At 45.7% G+C, this 27,826-nt stretch overlaps 1 protein-coding gene across 2 annotated transcripts in view; it reads left to right on the plus strand.

Annotated features, from left to right (window-relative positions):
* CENPI (centromere protein I) overlaps positions 1-27,826 on the plus strand; it is a 368,658-nt gene that overhangs the window by 24,538 nt on the left and 316,294 nt on the right. For both annotated transcript variants that reach the window (XM_069213362.1, XM_069213368.1), the window contains exon 2: positions 494-813. In XM_069213362.1, coding sequence (XP_069069463.1) covers positions 576-813 — 238 coding nt within the window. In that variant the 5' untranslated portion in view covers positions 494-575. The remainder of the gene's footprint in view (positions 1-493; positions 814-27,826) is intronic.

Raw genomic sequence — 27,826 nt, forward strand, 5'->3', positions numbered from 1 at the left:
CACACTGCCACATTCTACAGATAGCATCATCTGAATCTAGGTGTCCAGTCTCAACCTCAAACCGTAACAAAACAGACCTATTCAGATCCATTGTGTCGATCCTATCAGCAAAAATATGTTAAACACAATGAAAAGCAAGTGAAATAATCAAATATTCGTGTAACTAGTTTTGTTCTGTAAATCATGGCTATCTTTAATATTAAAGACCTGTTGAATTTTTTTGCTGGGCAAGAGCTTCAAGGTCTCCGAGAGATGAGCATTTAGTGTTTGTAGTAGAATTTAGCGAGATTACTCCAAAGGATGACCATGAGAGCCCCATAAAAGCTAGAACTTTCTTTTTGCAAGCTTTCCTGAAAGTTAGCCGTTCAGTGTTTGAAGCTCTAACTTTACATGCACTGTGTATATCTGTCACCAGATAGACGAGGAACGGCACCCTTTAACTTCAAGCATATGATTTAATATTCACAATCCAAACACTTTCTGTCGTCAACAGGGCAGCCAGGGTGATCCACCAGGATCAGGCCAATGGAGACCTGGGACTGAGAACACACACCTCCTAACCCACCCTAAAAAAGATGGCGGGGCTCAAAGTGGGTTCCAGTAAAAGGAGTTTGAGCAATCCTGAGCGAAGGCACACCGGCCAACAGAGGGAGCTTACGTCCTGGCTAGAAACTGGGAAGATCACCGGTGAAGATGGCAGAGGAGGTGGCGGTGCAAGCAGACGCATGAGTCACCAGCATCGGCATGAATCCACTCATCAAGAGGGGAGTGAGCAGGATCAACTGGAGGAAGCATTGATATACTTTGAGAATGGTAAGTGCATTGCTAGTTAATAGTTATTTTTCATCTTGTGTCCACCTAATTTGTTCCTGGGATATCATAATACTTGTAATTTACTCTGCTTTCACATGCATAGATTGTAAGACTATATCTCCTCTTGTTGAGTGGGGGGGGGGCTGTAGCTTCATGCAATGTCGCAAGAGATGTACTTAAACCACCCTCACACAGTCTCCCTTTACTCTCTACCATATTTCACTAAAAGCCCTGTCTAACTCTCATACCTTGAAGTCTGCGGTGCTGCAAACTTATGAAGTTTGCTGAGTTGGAATCAGGAACCTCGCACTGGTTTGGGTTTCTTCTGCTACAAATTGAGTCATAAACACCAGAGTGGATCAAGTGTGTCAGCTTCGTGCCATTTGGCCAGCAAAGTGAAGGAGCCACACAAAGATGATGGAAGGAGTGCTGAAACATCTCAAACACTCACCCCAGTCACAGATATGGATTAAATCCATTGTTGTTTTGCTCACCATGCCACCCAAGTTTGGACCCACCCATGTGCAAATCAGTCTTGTCCCTGCTCCCCATGGGAACAGTCCAGCCTGAACTGCAAGTTCAGGTCCTTCCTGGACCAGAAACAAGCATCCTGGGGTCGGTGTCGCGGTATTAACCCTCATCAGCCAGGTTAGCTTGAATCCAGTGGCACAGCAAGCAAGAGACCCACAATGCATTAAAGCCTGATTTGTGACTGGTAGTGAGTGTTTGATTTGTTCAGTGTTAAGCCCACCATCTCTTCTTTCAGCATAGTGAAGGGGCAAGGTCAGTAATCGATGCTGGTTTTATCAGAGGACTCCCAGACCCGTGAACTCTAGGGATAAATATTTTCATTTTTTTTTTTTTTTTTTACAAGGTGTTCTACACAAAAGTCAAGAAACATCAGTGTCCAGCAAAACATAATCTTGTATTGTGTTGGAAATGACTATGTATCATCAAGTATGGTTAGCCCCATATTATGATAGTGTGTGTGTGTGTGTGTGTGTGTTTTTTAAGTAACCTGTAGCTAATAATATTTACTTGGACTCCTCTGTAAAATGAGTTATTCCATCATTTAAAATTGCTAAGAATTACAGCCTGCCCCAGGTAGCCCATTTGCTCACGTTTTGACATTTCCAGCCTGATGGATGACTGGGGCTATCTTACCCACATCCAAGCACTAACCAAAGCATCTCCCCTGGCCAAATTAAAAATACTGCACTTGCATCTTCACAGAATGCTAAAATCCTCTATAGACCACACTTAGCTTCAGACTTTACTCACCAATTTGCTGATATTACTAACTCGCTTAGTGTCTTAAGTTTTTGGATACCATAATTGAAGTGTTAAACTGGCCATCTGATACATTAGATTGAAAGTGAAATTATTACAAACATTGGCTTCTTTTAGAACTTCTAGTGATAAATGAACGTTACCTGACTAATTTGTTTTCTATCATACGATGAATCAAAAAAGTTTGCTCCCATCTGCCATTACTGCCCTACAAACGATAAATTACCGCTGTTACCTAGTGTACTCTCCACCTTACCAAAAGTTGTTTCAAATGTTCAAAGCAGCCTGGTTACACCAATCACCCAGAAATGCTCTGGTTCTAAAGTAGTGAAAGAGCCAACTCGAGCAGCAATAAAAAATAACTCCAAGGTCCCTCACTGGATTCCAGCATACGCAGGACGAACGGAGAGAATCTCTAATGCAAATTTGTGGTTCAACACAGGGAATTGCAATAGAAGGAGCTCTGAAGGGTCACTAGAGTGTACAAGGCGACATGGGGCATCAATGGGCACTTAAAAAAATGAGAAAAGCTGTCCCACTTTCAGGATAGACAAAAGGGACAAGGCATGGGGCCTATTTCACCTGCTGCTATAGATCAGAACAAAGCAGCTTCTCACTAGAGATCCCGATAAACATATGGTGGAGCCTCATTCAGAGCACCAAGATGTTAAGCATGCCAAAGCTGGATGTTCTCTTTTTAACCCTGGGGCCTAGTATTAGAGCCATGTGTAACTAACTGCTGGTGAACATGCTCTCAATCTAGCGGCCTATTATATCCTTTAAAATGGGTATGAAATATCGATATTTAGGACCTGGACAATGACCGTGCTTATTTTTATAACACCAGATTTTGATTCTCTGGGATCACGTAATATTTTGAACAGGAGATACATTAACCTCCTCTCTGTCATCCTGAATTTAGCTGCAGAAATCTCCAGTTTTGTACGGCTGGCCTGGGTTGCAGCAGGGAAACTATTTGAGTTCTGTGGTTGGACCAGCAGTAAGCTTGAATGGTATGGGCTAAAAAGAAAAGTTGAAAGGTAGGGGGATGTAAAGGTGGATGTGGCATTATTTGAAAGGTGTCTGAGTGTTTTTTCACCTGACAATAATCTGCATATATACAGGGATCTTTTTCCTTTTTTTTAAGACGGTCTGTGCTCATCGGACTTTGAGACCAGGTATTCTAACTATTTAATTGGCAAGGAGAAATGCATGTGTTTAAGAGGAGTTTCTGCTGAGATCACTAGACACATCCCAAATGGTTGGAGTTAGCTAGCAGATACTTTGTCAGGAATCGGAAAGGCCCACACCCTATTTCATAGCACACACACACTTTAGGTGTTAATGCAAACTTAAGGATGGTGTCATGGAATGTAGTTGCTTAGGTTGCCACTTTAAGGACCGTAAACCCCATGGCTGTTATACTGCATTTACAAGAGACTTTGTCCAATAGTTGCGCTTGTCTTCAAGTATCATGAGTTTTATGTTGTTTGAAATACTTCCTCTGGAAAGAGGAAGTATTTCAAACAAAATACCTCCTCTGGAAAGAGGAAGTATTTCAAACACTGTAATGTCTAGTCTCTGATCAGTGGCAACACTCGTATAAACCCTGCAGTTAAAGTCAAACACTTGGCATAAAAAAAACTGTAATTTCTTTGAACCTTTAGGTTGAGAACATGAACCTTTTTGTAAGTGGTCTGCAAACTTCCAGAACATGTTTGTAGGGATAGTGCTGATAATCACTAGACTATTTTCCAACATCATTCCTCATTGAAATAATCGATCAATTGTGGTTGGAACCATTAGAATGTTTTCCCCTCTTGAATTTAATGGCAGAAGGGCTCCAGATTGTCCCATCACAAGTACACATCATTCCTCATTTAGGAGGCCTCTCCTCGGTTACACCATTATAACTTTCCATATTTCATCGTGTGAATTATTTTCAAAAGTGATGAGAGGATAGAAAGCAACCACAAAATGCAAAATTGTATTGGCCAGTGATTTGCTGCTGTTGGAAACCTCTCCAATATTTGGGAGTACATTTCAGCAACTGAAAAGGATCAAATGGAGCAAAAAAGTACCTTTCTTATTTTGGCAGCTGAACTAGGGATAGCAGTTACATCCCAAGTTCCCTTCCTATCTATATTTCGATTTAATTTATGTTTTCCAAGATTAATCCAAAAGCCATTTATATGTAAGTAAGTTTTGATGCTACTCATCTTTGAATTGAGATCTGAAGGAAGTGCATCCTTAAGAGAAGCCAACCAAGAAGACTTGTTTCCCATCATCCACCTGCACAGTAGGTGACATCATTGATTTCACACCAAAACTGTAAGAATCACTGCTGGTGTTGCAAAGGCAAGCCAGTCTATGCCTGTCTGCCAAGCGCCAGGACTCCTGGCTCCCTCCAACCCCCCCTCCCCCCACTTCTCCTGTCCCAATCTCCCCATTACTTCTAGCGTTACTTCACCTCACCCTCATGCCCTGATCCTCGGTCGCAATTCCCAGCGCTGCTGCTGCATCAGCCCTGTGATCACCATGTGTAGCACCCTCATCTACCCCCCCACTACGTTCCCGAAACAACTTCAACAGCACCAGTGTGGACCTTGTTTATCCCTAGATCCTCAACTCCAGGGTCTTCATCTTTCTCGGGCAACCTCAACTACTGCCCGGAGGACCCATCTCCACATGACCATCCTCCTTGAGGACTTGGCCAACTTCCTACTCACCTAGTGAGTGGATTTTTCCCTTAAATAGGTGGCTACCTCACCACATTAGGGTGCACTTATTGTCATATGTAAGCATGTTTGCAGAAAAGATTAAAGGCAAATCCAGATTCCATGTGCCTCTTTGTGGTGCCTCATCTATCATGGGCTGTCTCCTGTCCATGCCTCAGTATTGCTCAGCACCATTTCAGCGTGGAGTGCCGGGGGCACTGCAGGATTCTTGCTCACATTATGACCTTATGTCCACGTTGGTGCAGCACATCTGCATTTCCCTCATCACCGTAGTAGCTTGTTGGATCTGTAGACCACACCCCCTGACCACTGGATCTCAACTGCTTCTTAGGGGTAGGAGGAAATGCTCTTATTCTGCCAATTGCTGTACTTGTAATTTGTTACCGGCCTGCATCTCTTGGTTTTTGAGCCTTCTACCCAAGCAACACTTCTGCTGGTGGTCGCACTGTCAGTTCAAAGCCCTCCATTCCGAGCTGTTGGCTGTGGGTTAGCGGGCCCCCAAAAGACTTCTGGGTCAGGATCTTTTATCTCCTGCGGCTGGATCTACCAGGCTCTGACTCCTCCTCGATTCCTTCCACGGCCAGAAGGATCTTTTTTTCTTGTCCCTAGAAGGCCCCTGTGTCAAAGGAAGATTGCAGCATGCGGCAGAGAGAGAAGCTCTGCGTTAAGCTATGCCGACATCTTGGCTCCTCACTATACAAATCTGAGGAAGAAGTTTGTAAGACTTTTTATTTAAGACTGATTTTTAATGAGTTGTGTATTAACTCCTGTATTTCAGCTATGCGATTTGTATTTAGTGGCAGTAACCTGAGAATGATTGTGTCTCTTACCACTGATATGCCCTGTGCATATTTTGAGAATTCTTGAAAGTCTTGAAATTTTTTAATTTTGTGAAATCTGTAGACTTGTAAATTTAGATATTGTATTTAGTTTTTAATTATAATTTCCAATTGTTTGAACCATTGTCATTGTGATATGTAATTGTATATTGAGTTTAATTAGAACAATAAATATAATTATTTCGCTGTCTAATGGGTTAGGGTTGGGGTGTATGTGTTGCGTTGTTCAGGAGTACGTCTTTTGAATAAAGTGTAGGGTTATGTGGGCAAGAAAATGCTTGTGAGAGTAAGTTGGAGTTTGGTGTGGTGACTATGTATCTGAGGATTCTGGTAATCGAGCATGTGGTAATACATGTTTAGGTGTTGATAAGACTTTGTTCTCTGGTCAGTAGTAAGTGACTGTAACAATGTTTTTGGGGAAAATAATCTCCCCTCTCATGCGATTCATGCCTACAGACTAGGGAAGTTGATTTTCATAATGGGGCTGATTCCAAGTGCGGTGATAGCTGGCCAAAGGGTTGTAGATTGAGTTCTTGATGGTTTTTCAAATGTGTTGGCGTAGGAGCAACTTTGTTCCAGTTTATGGTCCAGATTACCTTGATTTATGCTGGTGTATGGCTACCTGCTTATAGTCCCAGAAGAGGGTGTTGGTAATAATGGGGAAATTGAGAGAATGGAGGAGGGTGAGCTAGAGGTGTTGTAGTCAATACAGATTGCAGGTGTTATGTCAGTGTTAATGACCCTAGCCACAATAGAGGCTTTCAAGGATTTCATGGTATTCAACTATGTGGGGAAGATGTACTGGTTGATAAGAACATTTGATTTTGTGGATTATTTATAGCTCGTAGTTCTGTGACCTGAGTTAAGTTTATTTTTTTTCTTCCCCATAAGGAGTTCTTGTTTTTTGTTCTTTAAGACTAAGCAAAAAAAGATACAGTGCATTGGTCCGTGAAAGTATTCCCTTGGGGGAAAACGGATCCCAGTCTTGGACTATAGTGTATATATTGTACCAGCAAGAGGTGCTCTTTGTGGTAGTGTGGTCAGGATGCCCTAGGTGTATTAGAGGGGAGTGTTGGGCATTTGTTGCACTCACAAACTCAATAAATGAGACACACAGACACCCATTTAGAAAAAATAACAGATTAAAAAAAATTTAATTAGACACTAAGATCTACAAGATCAGGTACGTACTTTTCTAGTTGGCAATCTTTTTAAAGTGCAAAATATAAAGCTGTTAAATTTAGGGCATGAGCATCAAACTTGGTAATGTCATCCTATGGGGAGAACATACACTTAATAGGGTCACTTGCAAATGGCTTATAGGCCTGTTCTTCTGGACTTAAGGTAAGTAGGGGCCATGGTCCTAGGAAGCACCAACAATTTGGGTACCTGCCCTGGTGTGTCCAGATGCAGAGGCGCTTCCATTGGTGGTAGCCCTGGATGTTACACACGAAAGTCAATGGAGAAAAGTACCCTTGGTAAAGACTTCAGTAACAGTCCAATGGGTTGTTGGGATAAATGGCGCTCTCACCTAGTTTCAACAGTGATGTAAGTATAAAAGCTGCAAGCTTAGCACTTGGTGCTCAAGAAGGGAGGAAAACGACCTTAATCTTCGTCACTCAACTACAAATTTAATAGCTTTGAGCACACAATGTGTAATTGTTCCAAATTTTATTAATTTCTAGTTGTTCCAAGCTTAATTAATTTCATCCCACATGTTTGGATAATCTTCATGTAAACTCACTAAATCAGTCAGTGAGTCATACTTGATTTCATTTCCTTATTATATCCTCTAGAATATTGCAACTACGCAATAATGCTCCAAACTTCGTTCTTAGTCTTTCAACATGTTTAGATAGTCTTCATGTAAACACAATATAGTAGTCAGTGTTTCATAAGTGATTTATTTTCCTTATTATATCCTCCAATGTTTTACAATATATCAAATGATGCCAACATGTGTTTAGTCAACGCTGCTAGTGTTGCAGCTGACATTTTCACAGATAAAATAAATCCAAACACGAAAATAAATATAGGGAGGAGTAATCCCATCTGGTACAAACCCATCCATAAAATTGAAGTCACCTGTGATCAAAAGGAATTTAGATTGTGAACCGCCACCAAGCTCACCCTTGAAACTGAAGTCACCCGTGATCAAGAGAAATTTAGATTGTGAATCGATACCATATAGTGGAAACCTATGGATCATTTTGATTCAAACCTCCAATTGTTGTACCCTCTCAAAGGAGACCTACTACCCATGAAAGAAATTACATAGTAATTAGTGGTGAAAAGCCTCAAAATAGGAATATGAACTGATGGAACACTACAGCCACCACAATCAATTACAAGAACATGCTCAAAATTGTACCCAGCACCATCAATGCACGCTCGGTCCATGCAGTGCTCCCTACCCAACACTGGTGATTATAAAAGTATTCACTTGACTGTAAAAGAAAATCCTATTATAAAGAAATAAAAGCACAATATTACTAATAACCTTACTAGCAATGTGAGCCCACATCAGAAGACATTCAGTTTCACCTTACCTTGCAACGTAAGCAGTCTCAACCTTCAGATCCTATGTATGAGCCAGAGTCATCAACCCATCATATAGGCTGGAGAGAAATGCAAGATATACTCTTCAAATTACGTGTCCTAGTTCTCGAAGCACACCTACCCCGGTCAACACCTATTTCATTTTAAAGTACTGTCCTAAATTATGTGGTGAGTAAGTACAGCATTAGTTATACATACACCATTGCATCTCACTATTATTCAGATTATCCCACAAGTTAGGGATACATTTTACAAAATACATCCACATCCCAGCTACATATTATTGGGGATAAAGTACTCAAATGCACAGTACCACAACGAAACAAGGACGAGTTTTATCTAGTTCCCAGGCTAAGGATTCCCAGCCCTCTGTTGAGAATGAGTTGGTTCCCTTCAGGAAAACCTGCAGGGAAGGAACCCATCAAGTGCCCTTCCTGACTACAGGTAAAGTACATCAGAGGGAGTCTCAATTGTCCTAAGTAGGCACATTCTCCCACCAGTGGGCAGTCACTTGGGGTGGCTGGTGTAGCGCTTGGGGAAGGGTTGGCCCCAGTTAGTGGTGGGGAGCCAGCTGAGTTAACCCCAGTCTCCCTGGGTGAGTGTAAGGTGGTCCAGAGAACACTTGTGCCTTATAATACAAAGAAGTACAGTCAGTGGGAGGCGGGTGGGGGCTCTGAGAGACGCAGGAGCCAGTATGAAAACAGTCCGCTGTCACTTGGTGTCTCAAGAGCAGGAAATTCCTAATGTGGTCCACCAGGTTGTAGCATTAGACAACAGTGAGCGCCAATGCTTGGTAGCTCGGGTTCTCTTTGAATTGGAGGGGGGTGCGAGGTCTTGGGTTCCTTGAGGGTAGCTGTGAGTCCATCCATGCCTGTTGACTGTGTGCTAGGGAACGATCTGGAGCATACTGCCTGGAAGGAGCTCAGGTCACATTTGGAAATGTTGGGATCGCCAGAGTGGGTGTGCATGACCACACGGTCCATGGCCCCCAGAGAGGATGATCAGAAGGACCTGGAGCCTGAAACAGTGGTCCAGGTTTCTGCCAGGAAAGGAAGGAGTGTGGGAAACCTGCTCCTGAGATTCCCAAGGTCTGGGAGGAGGCTGACCCAGAGGGGTACACCCCGAATCCTACAGGGGAAGAAGTTGCCGAACTGGGGGACCTGCCTGAGCTGACCCGTTGGCAGCAGGAAGGAAGCCCCACCAGGGAGTTCTACACAGTGTAGAAAGCATGCCCCACCTTAAGGTCCTTCGAAAACAGGCTGACGCCCAGGTAACTGGTATCACCTTTGGATATTACCTGATATACTGAGAGAGGGATTTCCTGTATAGTGAGTCTAAGGTTGCTGATCCTGGGGCTGGTAGTTCCCCAGTGTTTCAGAGCCTTCCTACTAGGTCTGGCTCATATATTACCACTAGCAGTTCATTTGGGGTTGGACAAGATCTTTGACAGGCTTGTCACCCACTTCTATTGCCCCAAATGAGGAAGAAGTCTGATGCCTTCTGCAGCACTTGTCATACCTGCCAGTTGAGTGGCCCGTTTGGGTACAAGGCTCCTCTTCAACCCTTTCCTGTTGTGAGCATCCCTTTTGAGCGGATGGGCATTGACATTGTGGGGCCTTTGGATCCCAAGACAGCCCTGGGCAACAGGTTTATCCTGGTCTTGGTGGCCCACAGCACCCAGTACACAGAAGCTATCCACCTGCGGATAGTGACTGTGCCCCCCCCAAAGGCCAAGGCACTGATGGGGATCTGTACCCAGGTGGGTTTCCCCAAGAAGGTGGTATCTTAACAAGGTACCAGTTTCATGTCGCTGTACATGAAGGTCATGTAGAAAGCGTGTAGTGTAACATAAAAGTTCATCATGCCTTACCATCACCAAAGCAATGGGTTGGTTGAAAGGTTCAACGTACCCTGAAGGGCATAATTATGGGTCCCTCCGAGCCCATGAGGCTTAAGTGGGGCATCCTGAACTTCTGTATGGCCACCCTGTGAGAGGGCCTCTCAGTTTAGCAAAGGAGGGCTGGGAGAAAGCTCCCAAGAAGTCACCCCAGGATGTATTCAGTTACATGCTGGACTTCAGGAACCAGATAGCCTGCTTCTGGATACTCACCCAGGAGAATATGTAGACTAGACCAGGGGAGATGAAATGATGGTATGACCAGAATACCACTCTGGCTGAGTTCCAACCTGGTCATAAAGTGTGGGTGATGGCCCCAGTAGAGCCCCATGCTCTCCAACACTGTTGGTCTGGGCCATTTGAGTTGAAGGAGCGCAAGAACAATGTCACCTACGTGCTGAACCTGCAGACTCCTAGGAACCCTTTGAGGGTCTTGCACGTGAACTGCCTCGAACCACAATTTGAAAGGTCTCAATTGACTATGCGCTTGGTCACAGATGATTGGGTGGAATAGGAAAGCAAACCTCACCCTGACCTCCTGTTTTCAAAGAGCAGGATGGGCCAGTGGAGGGTGTGAACCTCTCCCCTACTCTGAACCTAGATCAGTAGAGGGCCTGTTGCCAGTTGTTGGGATGGTTACCTCCCTGTTCTCACTTACCTCAGGGCTCACCCACTGGTGCACCTATAACACTGATACTGGGGACAGTCTACCTGTCAAGCACAAGTCTTATAGGGTGACTGACAGAGACATCCTTCTCAATGCAGTCTCTCACTCTAAGTTGCTGGAGCTAGGGATGATTGAGCACTGAAACAGTCCTTGGTCCAGCCCAGTGGTTCCGGTGCCCAAGGCTGCACCACCCTGTGTCACACATGAACTTAAGTTCTGTGACTATCGAGGGCTCAATGCAGTCACCAGGACTGACGCACACCCCATTCCCAGAGCTGACGTGCTCATAGCCCAGTTGGGAGCTGCCAAGTTCCTCAGCACGTTTTATCTCACCTCTGGGTACTGGCAGATTGCCTTAACCGAGGGGTCCAGAGAGAGGTCGGCATTCTGAGCACTGGAGGGGCACTACCAGTTTTGTGTCATGCCCTTTGGGTTGAATGCCCCTGCCACATTTTAGAGGCTGGTCAATTGGGTGCAGGCTGGGTTGGAGAACTTCAGTGCCGCCTACTTAGGCTACATTGCTGTCTTTAGCTGGGAGGACCACTTGCACCACCCCCAGGAAGTGTTGAGAGACCCACAGAGTGCAGGCCTCACTATCAAGGTCTGTAGGTGCCAGATGGGGCAGGGGTCTGTGGTGTAGTTGGGACACCAGGTAGGGAGCGGCCAGGTGGAGCTCCTACAAGCCAAAATTTGTACCATTGTGGTTTGGGTACCCCCTCTTTACCCCCCCCCCGTCCCTCTCCCCCCTCAGACCCAGACTGAGGTGAGGGCCTTTTTAGGACTCACCAGTTATTACAGGAGATTCATCAAGTGGTATGGTACCATTGTTGCACCCTTGACAGAGCTGACTTCCAAGAAGCTGCCACATCAGATGATCTGGACCGAGGTGTGCCAGACTGCTTTTGACACACTGAAGGAGGCCATGTGCACAGCACCCGTGCCCCAAGGCTCCTGACTTTTTCAAAGAATTTGTGGTGCATGGTATGGGAGCCGTGCTCTTAGGTTAACAAAGAGGGCCTATATCAACCCGTAGCCTTCATCAGTAGGAGGTTACTTCCCCTGGAACAAAGGCGGAGTGCGATTGAAAGGGAGTCTTTTGCAGTGGTCTGGGTGCTGAAGAAGCGAAGACCCTACTTGTTTGGTACTCACTTCTGGGTTCAGACAGATAACAAGCCCCTCAGATGACTGATGCAGATGAGGGGGAAGCATCCTAAACTGTTAAGGTGGTCCATCTCCTTACAGGGAATGGACTTTATAGTGGAACACCGCCCTGGCAGAGAACACGCCAATGCTGATGGCCTGTCCAGGTTCTTCCACCTTAGTGATGAGAGGTCCCATGAGGTTGGGTAGTTTCCCTCACTTTCAGCTGAGGAGGACATGTATTAGACCTGTCAGCTTGTGGCACGGTTAACCCTATGTTTTTGGCTTCCGACCTCCTGTTATGATCTTGTGCTGAACTTCGTTTTCGATGACGTTAGGACTCTGGACTCTTTACCACTGCTGACCAGGGCTAAAGTGCAAGTGCTCACTGTCTAAATTGGGTTGGTGATTTGTTTTTATTTCATGATTGAAACATTTGATTTACTAGTAAGTCCCTAGTAAAGTGTACCAGATGTGCCCAGGGCCTGTAAATCAAATGTTACTAGTGGGCCTGTAGCATTGATTGTGCCACTCACATGAGTAGCCCTGTAAACATGTCTGACTTGTCACTGCACTGCCTGTATGGGCAGTTCAGAACTGCCATTTCGACCTGGCAAGTACACCCACTTGCCAGGCCCAAACCTTTGCTTTTACTACATGCAAGTCACCTCTAAGGGAGGCCCTTGGCAGCCCCATGGGCAAGATGCAGTGTATTTAAAAGGTAGGGCATGGACTGATGTTTGTTACATGTCCTGACAGTGAAATACTGCCAAATTTGTTTTTTTGCTGTTGGAAGGCCTATCTCTCTCATATGGTAACATGGAGACTGCCTTTTAATATCCTTTAAGTGCAGTTTTCCATTGGGAGGAGATAGAGAAATTGAGTCTCTGAACTCACGATTTAAAAATACATCTTTTGGTAAAGTTGTTTTTCAGATTGCATGTTTGAAAATGCCACTTTTAGAAAGTAGGCGGTTTCTTGCTTAACCATTCTGTGCCTCTGCCTGGCTGCTGAGTACACGTCTTGGTCAGAATGACAGTTGGCTGTTTGTGAATTTACTCTAGACAGTCACACGAAAGGGAGCTGAGGTGTGTTCTGCATATCCTGATGGGTATTCCTGGGCTAGAGTGGTGTTAGGAACTGAAACCTGCACCTGAATAGGGCTATGCCTGCCCTCACACAATACCGTCTCCAACCCCCTAGTGTGTGTCTGGTGCCAGGACAGGGAGAGGTAGGGTCTTGTGTACTACAAAGACTGTCCTTTGATGTTTGCCCACTTCAAAGGCAGAAAATAGGATAAGTATAGGACTGCGGACCCCACAACTTCGGAGCACTTCTGGACTGAGGACATTGTGCCAGGGAGAAGAGCTGAATGCTTGAGGAGGAGCTGCCACTCTGACTGTTGCTTTGCAGTGCTGGCTTGCTGCTGCTGCGTTTGCCCTGGGAATTAAAAAACTTTGCTTTCTACACCCTGCTTGCCAAGGTTCTCCAAGGGCTTGAACTGAGCTTGCATCCTGTTGTGAAGTCCCAGAGACATTAAACACTTAATCTGCCAGTGCCTGATCTTTTCTGCTGAGAGTCAAGACTTGCCAAGTGGTGCCAAATTCAGTCCCTAGGCCCTTGGAAGTGAAAGCTGGTGACCTAAAGAAAAATCCACACAACGTGGCCGGTGCGGCAGAAAAATAGGCACAGCACCTGCACCCAGGCTGAAAAATCAATGCAGTGCCAGTGAAATCGACACATCAGCTGCTTCAGCATGGATCAGTCATTGCGGCGCATCTGGATTTTCCACGTCGTCCCTGGGCATCAAATCTTCAACATATGCGCAAGGAACCATGGCTGCGTGGCTGGAAATCGACACATTGTTGTCCTGCAGGGAAAGAATCATTGCATTGCCTACCCGGCGGGGAAAGAATCGACACACGGCCTCACTTGCGATTAAGAAATCGACCCATGTCTTTCTTTTCTGACGCAACACCTCTCCTGGGACTTTATTTTTGACGCATGCCAGATACTTTGTGCTAAAACAATGCATCCATTGATTCCTATGCATTAAGACTTTTTTTTTTTTTTTACTTTAAAAATTTATATCTTTTCTTGTGTAAGTTGGATTTTTGTTGTTTTGGTCCTTTACTCAGATAAATAGTGGCTATTTTTCTAGACTGGTGTGGAGTACTTTGTGGTATTTTCGCTGTGTTACTCTGTGTGTTTTACAAATACTTTACCCATTGCCTCTGAGATAAGCATAACTGCTCATGTCACGCTACCGACGGGGTGAGCAGGGGTTAACTTAGGGGTGTGACCCACCTTACCCTAACTAGAGTGAGAGTCCCTACTTGAAAGGGTGTAAACTGACTGCCAAGTAGAGACCCCATTTCCAACAACCATCAGTTGGATTAAGAAACCATGCCACGTATGTTTAATTGGGCAGTAGCTTTTTTTACAGTCTGATTGGTTTTAAATGTTTTCTATTTAAGTCATTTGTTGTTTGCCTACTTCAGTGAGCGAACACGTTACGTCCCTGATATTATTTTCAACTTTTTACTCTTTGAAGGTTTTTCCATCATTGATTAGGGAGCGTTTTCAAAGCTGCCATTACATTTTAGAACCACTCTTTTTCCTTTTTATGCCATTTTGCATTCTAAAACACACCTTCCTATGATAATCGAAAGGCCGTTGAAGACGCAACAGCATGGGATTTCTAAATTGATGGATTCTAAATATCAGTAAGCTGTTTATTGTAAATATTTATAACAGTAGAAAGCCCTCTGGCCAAGCCAAATGTTCGTCTTAACGAAGCATTTTAATCATTCTATTCTCCCTAGTGAATCGGGACACTCGTGTGTGTGAAATCCCTTGTGCTGTAAGATTCGCTGCTTAAATAGTCAGACATAATGACATGTGAAAGTACAAGTTTTTAGTGTATACATAATGGCTTCTAAACAAAGCACCTTACAATTTAAAGTGGTTGAAAATGGAATCCTCATATGTATAAGCATAAGAAATGAATTAACAATGATGCGAGAATGCCTAGACTAGCAGCAAGCCTTTTTTCAGTGTATGATATCCTTATACTGGAGGTTCCCAGGGTAGGTTGTTTTCAGTAGCATCATGTGCATAGAAGTTCCTCCGAATATTCGGGGACATGAATATTCATAGACATTCCCTTCATTTATAAATTACTGCAAGAAACTGGGATATTAATTGAGGTAAGTGAGTACCCAGCTGGAGTAATAACCATAGCTCTTGTCAGGGTGAACCACAAAGGTTACTAAATGAACCTGAGCTCAACCCCTTTCTGGCTATGGCTCAAAGCAGAAAAGCTTAAACTGGAGGTAATATGTAAAGTATTTATGGAGGGCCAAAACAGTAATAAAGTCAAAATGCAACACCACAAAAATCCCAAACTAATTTAGAAAAATAAAGCAAATAAAAATAAAAAAATACATTAAAACATCAAAAATCCAATAGGGGAATCCAGAGCTATGCATTTTTTTGAAAGCCTAAACATAAATATAGCGCCAAAAATCATTAAGTGCTAACCACTGTCATGTAGTTGCGCTTGGCTGGGACCTATGCACAAGTTAAGGCCAACTGTCATGGAGCGCTGCTCGGATACAGAAATCAAGTTCAAACCAGTCCGAAGTTTTATCTTTGGCCTTGGTCTCTGAATTAGAAGTAAAAAATCCTCAGCAGGGTAAGGCAGCTGGCTGTCCCTGAAGAGGGCTCCTTGTCATCTGATAGCTGCTGGACAAAGTCACTGTGAAGCAGTTGACGTTTGGTGGGAAAGATTGTGGAAGAAATTCATTTTCACAGCCAGAGAAGGTCACTTGTTGGCTGTATACGTTTGGTGCCTTGCCCAGTAAAAATATGTCTCCAGAAGGCTCGATGAGGCCAAATACTTTTTCTGCTGCAGAGAGGCTCTGAGCGAGAGTAACCTGAATATCTGGCCCAGCAGCAATGCACCTTTGTCAGATCAGCTTGATAGGTTGGTTCTCTGGACTTCTTTGAAGCCAAAAAGTTTATAAATGTTAGTTTTCAGGATACATTAGGAGGAGTACACTTTGACACTAGCCAGTCCAGGTCCTTGGGGATGGCATTTAGGGGTGAAAACTCACTCCAGCAGAGACCCAGCAGCCGGGTCCAAGGACACTCCAGGTGGAACTGGGAAGCTGCACAGTTGCAGCAAAGGACTCTTGTAACTTGTGTCAATGTAGCTTTACCAGAGGTCAGCCTTCTGACCCTTGGAGTCTAATTTCTTTGTCCTGGGTACAAGAGAGCTGATCCAGTCTTCTATTGTCTTCTCGCGTCACAAAGAGCAGGTCGGCCCTTTTTCTGTTTTGTGAGCGGTCCAGAAAGTGTTCTGAGGTGTGTAGTGGGGATGCACATTTACGCCTGGCACCAGCCTTTGAGTCGGGGAGACTCATGGCCACTCCTTAACCAATGGGGTAAAAGTTAACAGGGGTGACCCTACCCACATTAGCAGAATCACGTGTGCTCTACTGCAAACAATCACACAGTGCCTCTCTCTAACTAAACCCAAATGGCAGAACCTTTCTTCCCCCTATGCAGGGCTCCTGTGCCAACCCCAGAGGTGTGGCCAGGGAAATGAGCAACTCCTTCTCTGTAGTTATTCTGAAGCCGCTCTGGGGCCATCTCCTCTCCCACTCGGATTGGTGCCTGGTTGATTGGGTGGGTGGGGACAAAGAAAGGCTGTGCCCAATTGTCAGCTAATATTTGCAGGTGACAGAGTAGGTCTCCTTGAATTTAATAAATTGCTGGACTCGGCCCAGTTGGTCTCTCTTGAAAGAGAAACAGAATACCTCCCCACTCCACGGGCCTTTGTCTTGGGAGCAAGGTCCCACCTTATCAAGGGGGTCATTCAGCTCCTGTGACAGTTTGGCTCATGCAACTGGGTCTCCAGAGTCTTTTGGAGAAGAGGTTTTCCCAAAGTGTTTTTTCTAATACATTTATTACAAATCAGACTTCACCAGTGAACTAGGCTTGTAATAAATATTTCAAAAAGTCAAAGAATTACATTCGTAGCAGTTTCCTAGCTGGATATAACATATTCACATTTAAATTGTGTCCCAGTGTTTTCCTATGGCACAACGAACCCTGCTATAGTGACAATAGCTTTCAGGGCCTTTCACTGTACGGACATGTTTATCGTTAAGCATTTGCATGTCCTTTTATATACCAAGCACCCTGCTATATGTAACTAGGCATCCCTTTCTTTAATATTTTAAAAGGGAGGTTTCAACCTGTTGTAAAGAGGTTATTTGAAAGTTGAATTTGTAGTTTTATAACTGCACAGCCAAGCTACATATGGTAGGACTGCAGTCATGGTTATACTGTCACTGTAGTTGATGGCACAATGAGTGCTAAAGCCCACTGTCATTTAAATTACATGCCCTGTGTACACTTTTGTTCCCGTATACCAATCACTTATATGCAGGGCCACTGGAATTATAAGATTCTGTGGCTGCAGCTTTTTTCGATTAATTGTGAATTTGCTGCATAATATAGCACCTACGCAATAATCTATAGATTTTAATTTTACAAAAAAAAAAAAATTCTAACTCAAACGTTTCGAAAGTTCCTAAACGTGGCCACATGTGTTAGGTGCAGTGGAAAGCCCTTCGTAAAGGTTAAATGGTCAACTTCAATTTCTGCATTTGGTGGTTAAAATCGTAGTATCGAGTAGAAATTTTTACACGTGTAAAAAAAATAAAATAATAATAATAACAAATAATTAAGTAATATAAAACAAATGTGAACCATCATGCCACCTGATTTTTGCCTTTTCTTGCATCATAATTTAGTCAACTCTGCTGCATAATTTGGTGCTCACCTGCTGCATAATTCCAGTAGCCCTTACCAGTAAGTTAAATGTGCCAGTCAGGGGTATGCCAATTTCATTGTGTTAAAAGGGGGAGCACAGGCTCTTTACCTCTGGTTAGCAAGAGTAAAGTGCACAGTTTTACAGCCAGCAAAAACAGTGAAGGCCAAAATCTAGGGTTAATGTAATGCCAAAGATAATTTACGACAGTGAATCTTTCTGCTTCCATACCTACGTACTATGTTGTCCTGGTCGGACACAGAGTGTTTTCTGACTCCTAGCTGTCACTAGCCCTTGTTCAGGATGCCCGAGGCTGCACATTGTAGTGTCATTGGGACTTAATATTCCACTGTTTCTGCGAGCTCGTCTTGGAACTCTTTTCGAAAAGCTATGATGACCCTGCACTTTCATATAGTATGTGGGAAGGTGCCTCCACATTCTCCGCATTTGAGACACTAGGCGACTCTTGCATAGTCTGTCTTGTAAAACCTGCTGCTACAATAATATATATACAAGATAATTAGTTTGATTAATTAAGGTCTGTCTTCCTTGCCAAATCACGTCGTTGCTGCTTCCCGGTCAGTATCTTCCAGGAGCCTCTGGTCCTTTGTAAAGCAATTCAGGCATTGGAAAAAAAGCTGTAGTAGCTTCAATACTCAATTTCTCTATTAAGACTCTTGTGTTTCTGAAAAGCTGCATCCTATAAACTGGACATCCCGATAATTATCCTGCAGTGGTTTGATATAACTGCAAATATATTTTTTGGGAGGGTCCAGTTTATATTCCGCTTGAATCTGAGGCAACATTTTTATTTTGCTCTTCCCTCTATAGCCCGTACTTTCGAAATGCATTTAGTGTTAGGAGTGTTGAAGCCTTTGATTGCTTTCCCCACCAGTAGGGTGGCCCTGACAAGGAGGGTGGGGGGTTGTGGTTTTCCCTAACCACAAGGGTAGCGCTCTCTTTATTTCATGGCGTAATGTTGATTTATTAAACACATTAGTTGATTTGCCTTAAGCATCTCCATTCACTTTTTCCATTGCTGTAGGTTTTGTTGAAAGAAGGCCAGTTACATGTCTGAAGGTTTGATCAGCCCTAAGCTGCTCTATGGCCAAGAGCAAGAATCGCCAATCAAATGCCTTTTTGACATCAAAAAGGGTGACCGATAACGTTTGTCCCAGATACTTCTCTTGCTTAGCCACTTACAAAACACATGCAGACTTCATTTAGCACACCTACGAGACGTGAGGGCTCATTAATCTGGATGGATCAGCATTAACGCTGCTTTAAAAAAAACAACCCCACAATAATAGATCTCTTGTAGGGGGTAGAAGGGTTTTTGTCTGGCCTTGTACGTCAAACTGTCAAAGGCATTGCTCAAAAGCAGATACCATTGTCATTGTCCCTTGGTATAATCCATTTGGTCATAGCAAGTCGAAATTAGATTAGTTTGGATGGCCAAGTCTCCTGTCTTCCTTCTTCATACGAGAGCTAGAAGCCCCCACACCAAAACTTGGTGGCTAGTAAAAATTGTGATTGACACCAGCAATTTCACGATTGAACATTTTTAAAGTAATTATGTGAACAAGCTTTAAATAATTGTATTTTTTATATTTTGCCCAAGAAATGTCTGGACTCTATTTTGTTGCTTTATCTTCCAGTATGTTTGCCTATTTACACAACATATGTTGCTGTTTAAAAACAGCAAGTGACAGCTTCATAGAACTGAGTATGCACACGTTTGTGCTACAATCCTCAAGACTATTTTTGCTTTTGGTGCAAACGGCTTTAAGGAAAGAGGCCATTTAGATTCGTTTTTGATCTGATAAGGGATATGTCTCTGCACCTTAATAATCCATGAGTAAATTAGACAAAGGTCCAATATAATTTTAAGTACTAGAGGTTTTAGCGGTTTGGTGGTAGTGAAGCATGCATCTCACGTTTGCAGTTCATTCAAAACATTGTTTGCTTTCGTAGAAAATTGGTGTTGGATCCAAAATGACTCCTTCAAAGGTTAGTTGGAATCTGACGGTACAGAGCCACTATTGGTGATTTCTAAATTCATCTACTCAAAGATCCTACATATCAGGTCACATTTTAACATCTTGCTGCTTACGTTACTTTTATTCCAGGTTCCTGAAAGAATAGGAACAGTTCCTACTAACCCTCGTGAAGTAACACACGGGCATCGATAATTGATTTTGTGCAGTAGCATTGTAGGAAGCTAGCTCTACATACATTATAGCAAAATGAGATATAGTGTGCAGAGAGTCCAGGGGTTCCCCAGAGGCTTGACAGGCTAAAGTAGATAATACTAATGCGCTCTCTTGTGGTAGTGTCATTGAGCAGGTAGGCTTATCAGAGGGTAGTGCAAAGCATTTGTTGTACACACACACAAGCAATAGAAGTAGCACACACACTTATTTCTAGAACCACAAGATTCAAGTTGCAGGTAAGTACATTTAATAGATTCGTATTTCACACATATATCAATAGTACTTTGTTTGAAATCAAAAAGTGACAGAGTTTTTGAAATATTCCCAATTATCTGTTTTAAAAGTTGACACAGTGCAATTTTCAGAATCAGTTCCAGGGGGTGGGGAAGAAGATAAGTTAGTACGATTTTACAGGTAAGTACTTGACTTACAGTTCCAGTCTCCAGGAAGTCCAAAGGTTTGGGTTAAAATTAACCTCAAACACTCACCACCAGCAACATGGGGTCAGCCGGGTGCAGAGGTCTAAGTTGAGGCAAATATAACATGGGCTGCTATGGAGACTGGGGGCACTTGGAATCAGACCTGCCGGCAGGTCAGTACCCGTGACTTCGGAGGGCAGACCTGGGGGGGGGAGAGGGAGTTTAGATGACGACTGGGGTGAGAGGGGCACAAGGAGGCACCAAACGTACACCCTCCGGTGCACTGGGGCGGCAGGATGCAACCAAGGCATCAGGTTTCTCATGCTTTTCTATGAGGGGACCCTCGGGGACACTAGGATGCTGCTGGGGAGGTCCAGGGGGTCGACTTGGGCAAACCACAGGCTGGACAGGTAGGAGGGCCATGTGCTGAACATAGCTGCACTGGTGATTTTGTTCTCTAAGGCCTGGGGGCTGCGGTTCCAGTGGTCTTTTAGGCATTGGATATCTTCGTCCGGAGCTTCTGCAGTCAGGGGGGCCCTCGGGATTCCCTCTGCAGGTGTCGTCGTGGAGAGGTCAAGGTGGGCACTTGCTCACAATCGCCTGGCGACTCTCTCGCTGGTTGGGCCACCTGGTCACCGGCAACAGGTGTCTGGTGCAGAGTGGTCAGGACTTATGGATCCAGGTAGGCTTTGGAGTCCCTTGGTTGTAGTTTCTTCTTGGACCGGGCTGCTGTCCATGGGAGTTCTTGCTCCTTTGGAGTACAGGGCAGTCCCCTGGAGCTTGGCAGAGGTCGATGGTCCCGCTGGATGCATCACTTTTTTGTTGCAGGTTCTTTGAATCCGAAGACAGGCCGGTAAGGTTGGGGCCAAGTCAGTTTGCGTATTCCTTCTTCTCTGCTGGGGGTTCAGCTTAGCAGTCCTTCTTCTTTCTTGTTAGGTCTCCAGGAATTTGGTGAGCTGGGTTCAGGGAGGCCCTTAAACCCCGGATTTAGGGGTGTTACAGGGTCAGAGGACTGTAGCCAATGGCTACTGTCCTTGAGGATGACTAAACCCTTCTTGTGTCCATTTCCTTTGCAGAGGGGGACACAAACCTAATCCTACTGGTCCCTGTCCCCCCAAACCACGATGGAGAATTCTGCAGGGAAGAGGTCACCTCCGCTCTGGACAATTTAGGGGTGGTCCTAACTGCAGTGGTCACTCCTCCCTGTTTTCCCCAATTTTCCCACCAGACTTGCTGCCAAAAGTGGGGCTTTGACTAGGGACCGAGCAACTCCACTAGCTGGAGTGCCGTGGGGCACTGAAACCCGGGGCTTGAGCCTTTGAGGCTCACTGCCAGGTGTTACAGTTCCTGCAGGCTTTGTGTCTGGCCTCAGAGAGCACATGGGCTCTCGCCCTATGTGGTCAGAAACTTGTCTGAAAGTGACAGGCTGACACAGACTAGTTAGTCCTGAACTAGCAGTTTGGGTAACCTACAAGGGGCATTTCTAAGATGTCCTCTGGGTGTATTTTATTTTTTCAATAAATCCCACACTGGCAGCAGTGTGGGTTTATTGTGCTGAGAAGTTTGATACCAAACTTCCCACTATTCAGTGAAGCCATTATGGAGCTGTGGAGTTCGTAATGACAAACTCCCAGACCATAAACTCAATCTGGGTACACTGCACTTACAATGTCTAAGAATGGACTTCCACACTGTAGGGGCATATTGCTCATGCAGCTATGCCCTCACCTGTGGTATAGTGCACCCTGCCTTAGGGCTGTAAGGCCTGCTAGAGGGTTGACTTGCCATGCCCACAAACCACTGCCTGTGGCATGGGTAACCTTGGAAGGGTGCCATGTCGACTTTACCTTTTCCTCCTCACCAGCACACACATTCTGCAAAGGCGAGGGTGAGGGGTCCCCCAGGGGGCATAAGATATGCTGCTGCCCCTGGGGACCTTCCCTGGCTACAGGGCCCTGGGCACCAGGGGTGCCTTTTACAAGGGACCTTGGGTGTGCCAATTGTGGAAACAAAGGTACAGGTCCTGGGAAAGAACACAGGTGCTGGGGCCTGGTTAGCGGGATCCCAGCACACTTTCAATCAAAATTGGCATCAATATCAGGCAACAAGAGTGGAGGGGGACCATGCCAACAGTGGCACTTTCCTACTAGCATACTTTACACCAGGAAAGTTTCAGCTCCCAAAGTCCTGTTAACTACGAACAAGATCATGATTTGCTGCCACAAAGTAACAACAATCTAAAACCCCTGTTGTGTGTAAATAGAGCCTTCCTATATGAAACAAGTATTGGCAAAGCCAGTAGGTCTCACCTATGCAAGAGCTATTGGCTTTGCCAAAATGTTTTAGCCATGTTGTACACCAGTGTGGCTGATGTTCAGCATGGCTAAAAGTTAGTGGTGTGGTGTGGTGTGGAGTATTGTCATGAGAGGAGAGGCATAGAGTTAAGTGGTGTAGTGTTGTTGAGTGTCATGGTGGTAGTAGAGTGGAAGGGTTTTGCATAGTGTTGAGTGGCTTAGAGCAGAGTAACAAGGCTATAAAAATCTAAAACTTTACAGAGCCAAGAAGTTTAGTTTTTTGAGATTGTGTGCAGACGTGGCTTGAAACCTTTGGTTGCACAAACTGTGTAGTCAATGGCACCTTTGACTTATTAAACAGAATAGAATGTATTAACTCTTTCATTGCTCCAATAATGTATTTCATAAAAAGGTGCTGTCAGCATCCCCAAATGACATCTATATCTTAATCCCTCTGACAATGAGGCACAATCCCCTGGCGGTCCTGGGGGAAGGGCGGGGCATCGGTGTCTAAACAGAATTAGCTGGTGTCAATACATTCTGGGCACCTCTAAACTCCCAAAAGACTTACGGTTGCTTTGTTGACATGTGCAAGACGTTACACATATCTGAAGGATTCATTAAACTCTCCCATGACCTTTAAGAATCTAGCCAATGGGCAGGGCCACTGGAAGGGCACAGGGTAGCTATCACTGTTCCCAAGTTCTCCTGTGCCATGCACACAAGTCTGCTATTCCCACTAGTCTGATCCATTTTTTTCTGAAGGTGTAGAGGTAGAGAGGTGGAAGGAGCAGCCCACCAACAAATGAAATGATCCAGGAGATGGGGACTACAAGGGGGTTTCTAGAGTTATTCTTGGCTCTTTCCCTTGCAATGTTCACTTCCTGCTTCAGTTTCTCACAGCCCCTTCATTTCATAATGCTTCTCTATCCAAGAGAAGGATTGTGAAATGTGGGAACTGTGTGACCAGTCAAGTTCGCTGTGTTGTATTGGCAGGCTAATCAGCGCAAGGGAGAGCTGGCTTGCACCACCACCTTTCTTAGATTGTACAGAATTGGAAAATGTTTACTTTTGCTACTTTCCACATATTCCTGTATCTGATCTGTAATGAAATAAACAGTGCACCATAACAAATGTATTCTGCCAGAGGGGTGTGGCTGATTACCCAACAAGATGTTTGCTCGACACCGAAGCTCCCACCCCGCAGAGTGTTTGAATTTCTTGACCCCTTCCACCCCCTAACCTGAGTAATAAGCATTTTTTTTTTTTAATGTATAGGTTTTTATTGGCATTTGTACATCAAGACAAAATAGTAACACAAATCGGCATGAGGACAGAAAACATACATGGAATACGTGTTCAGCATCAAGAATGATCCTCCACACAGCAAACCCCACCACCTGCCCCCAGTCTCTCCACGGCATAATGAAAGGGTAGTCTGATCAACTTTCCAAAACTGAACCCATTTACATTCTCCTACCCCGACTCCGTGGGACTCATGACCCCCCCCCCAACCACCACCACCACCCCAACCACCACCACCACCCCCACCACCACTTTCCCCGGATATATGGCCCAACAACACCCCCCACAAGTATTCAGTAGGGGGGTGGGGGAGGGGAGTCCAACAGCTCAGCCAGCATCGCAGCCCAAAACCAGCAAATAATCTACAAGTTTATAATCTGCTGGTTTTCCGTATATGGCGCTCCTCCGCATTTGCCCATTCGACCATGTCGCTCTTCCACTTAACAAACGTTGGAGCCCTCTGGGACAGCCATCTTATGGATAACCTTCTCTTGACCAATGTGAGCCCCAACAATAAAAATATCCTACGTAGTTTAATTTTCTTTTTAATCTGTAGCTACCCTAAAGGCATCGCCCAATATCCTTTGCATGTCCCACTCAGTGGCCCCACCAAGGGAGGCCAGAATCTCTTTCCAGTATCCGAATAGGTTTGTGCAGCCCCATATCATATATATGAAGTCCACTTCCACATGTTTACACCTGGGGCAAGAGGGGGGCCTCATGGGTATATTGTGTATACGTCTTGGGGCATAATTGCACCTTATGTATTACATTGAATTGTATCAGTTTAAAACGGGCATTATATGATGCTGCCCTGACCCCCCTCGTAAATAGCAATCCAGTCCTTTGGCCTCACTGGGGCATCTAGTAAATTCTGCCATCTATTCTGCACCGGAAATTCAGCAATCGTCTGGTCCTCTCCCAAAGCCCTTTAAAGGTAGGCCACTAACATCCGTCTGCCCCGCCTCCACCCCCCCCCAGTTTTAGCAAAGCTCCCAGGATCCAGGTTTCTTGGGGTGCCTCCAGAAAAGACAGCCAGATTGCATGGGCTGTAGCTGAATTTTAGCATATTGAAGCAACTGCCCCGTCCCCAGGCCAAACAAAGTCTGGGCGTTGTGCAAGGTGACAAACTGGTTGTAAGGGTACAAATCCCTTAGGGTCTCACATCTCCCCTCACACCACTGAGCCACAGACATTGATCTGGCAATCTGGGAAAAGCGTCAGAGTAGCCATATTGGCATATCAAAGGTGAACGGTGCCCGGCACAGTACCCCTTTAACCATTAACTCCCAAGTCTCACACACCTGCTTGACCACAGCCGCCACTACTGGTGGGACTCTAGAGCCCATCAATAAGAGCTCAGGTAGGGAAAGGTCTCCACAGGTGCCTTCAAACCAATGAACTGCATGCTGCAGTTGTGCAGCAAAATCGTAGAGTTCCAAGTACAGCAGTTCAAGTCACCCCATGTATGTTTAAGTGTGGAAAGGCCCTCCTTCATTCTCCCTGGTGCCCATAGCAGCTTGACAATTAGTTTATCCAGTTCTATGAACACCCTCTTAGGGATCTCCTACAGAAAGATCCCCTGAAAGGTTTACAGACAGCATGGCAATACTATCACCTTAACCAGTGCCACTTTTACAGTTGAAGATAAGTGCAAAGTGTTCCACAATCTTATGGATGGCTTTAATTTCTCCAGTACTCTCCCCACGTTGAGGTCCCCAAAGCACAATGCTCCATGATCCAATCTGATTCCCAGTGCCTAATATTTTCAGTCACCCAGAGTAGTCCGGGGGAGAGCCACCAGGAGCCTGCCAGCCCACCCATGGGGAAGAGCCTAGAGTTGGCACGGTTTACGGTAAGACCGGATAACTCGCTGAAGTCAGCCAGAAGTGCCAATCAAGCAATCAATCAATCAATCTATTTATAAAGCGCACTACATACCCGTTAAGGTTTCAAGGTGCTGAACGGGGTCGGGGGTTGGGGGTGGGGTAGCTGCTACTGGTCGGAAAGTAGGTCCTGGGTCTGGCGTAGGTTGGTAGGGAGAGTGTTCCATGTCTTGGCGGCGAGGTGAGGGAAGGATCTGCCGCCGGATGTCTTTCGATGGATGCAGGGGACGACGGCGAGGGCGAGGTCTGCGGAGCGGAGCTGTCGGGTGGGGGTGTAGAAGCTGAGTTTGTTGTTAAGGTAGGCAGGTCCGGTGTTGTGGAGTGCTTTGTGTGCGTGGGTAAGGAGCTTGAATGTGATCCTCTTGTCAACTGGAAGCCAGTGAAGGTCTCCCAAGTGGGGTGTGATGTGGCTGCGGTGGGGCACGTTGAGGGTCAGTCGGGCGGAGGCGTTTTGGATGCGTTGGAGGCGTCATAGGTGTTTGGCCGGGATGCCTGTGTAGAGTGCGTTGCCGTAGTCTAGCCAACAAAATAGGGCCTGAATATTCTGGCTGTCTTATATAGAGCAGGGCATCATCGGCATGCAGGAGGCTCACATGCGCACACCCTATCCCCAAAAGGTGTTGCAAAGTCATACTGCCACCCACTCAGGGGGGACAAAGGGCACCCCTGCTGAGTACCTTGAAGAAAAGAGAACCGGTGAGACACTACCACTTGCCCCCACCTCCTACTGAAACAACCCTGCCCGGCTCCCAGCCGATCAAATATGAAGCTCCCTGGGGTCTGCGGTCGCTGGGCAGATTGTCGATGGAGAGTGAATGCAGCGGTGGCCAGATCATCATGCGTGGCTGTCATCTGTCATTCACTGCAGGGAGCGGAGAGGCCTGGACACAGCCTCTGGGAGCAGAGAGCCGTAGAAGCGGGCGCTGGAGGGGAGGCCACCGCGGGCCTGAATGACAGACCAGGGATGGAATCCCGATGGAAGCGATCGTGCAGACAGCGGCGTAGACACCAGCGGTGGACCGACGAACACTGAAGCAGCAGGAGAAGAAGCCCCAGCAAGGATGACGACGTAATGATGGAACAGTACAATGTGGGGAGGAACGCCAAGCCGGCTTGCTAGTCTTTGCAGCTGGGGTCCCCGACCTGGACTGACAGTGGCAGCGTTGCCCCTGCACAAAATTGCGGGCATACCCTGTGCCCGGTGTGCCGAGCTGTGTTGGCCACGGGAAGAGGCGGTCCCCCTTGGAAGTGGACCAGTCATGGCCGTCGACCAGACACTGGGAACTGGCACGCATAACACAATTGCCCTGCCTCGACGCACTGCATCACCGGGCCATTGTCAAAGAGCATGTGACTCAGTAACTGCATCAAACCAGTACCAACACAGCAAATACAGGCCTAGAGGCCCCAAAAGGGGGCTTAGACTTATCCAGAACCACACTAATTGCCCATAGCACTATACTCCCCCGCCCCAAAATTATCCCGAATATCTACAGGCGGGCAGATGACAGCAACACCGGAGACGAGAACTCCAAGTCACCAGACATAGTTAAACCTGCGGGAAATGGCAGCTCCGTGTAACCACGTTGGCAATTGGGACAGTGACTGTGCCAGGACCGGGGACCGAAGGCCCAGCTGCTGGTGGCGTTGGGAGCATTGGTTGTTGGGCTGTGGGACCGGGCCCCTGGAGGTAGCTGCAGCATCTGATCAGTGCACCTTGGGCCCCCCTGCCGGCTGGCTCCGAGCATAGTGCTGCTGAGCATGCTATCAGGGCGGTGCAGTCGAGGCCTGCGAACTGGAGACACCTGGTAATAGGACGCTAACTGAATCAACCGAACACAACCTGATGATACCCAAAACAGCAAAGCTCTCCCTGACCTCAGTGGGAACTGAAACGGTGTCACTTGCAGCCATGGGGAACACT

This window comes from Pleurodeles waltl, chromosome 2_1, assembly GCF_031143425.1.
Source record: "Pleurodeles waltl isolate 20211129_DDA chromosome 2_1, aPleWal1.hap1.20221129, whole genome shotgun sequence".
Taxonomy (NCBI): Eukaryota; Metazoa; Chordata; class Amphibia; order Caudata; family Salamandridae; genus Pleurodeles; species Pleurodeles waltl.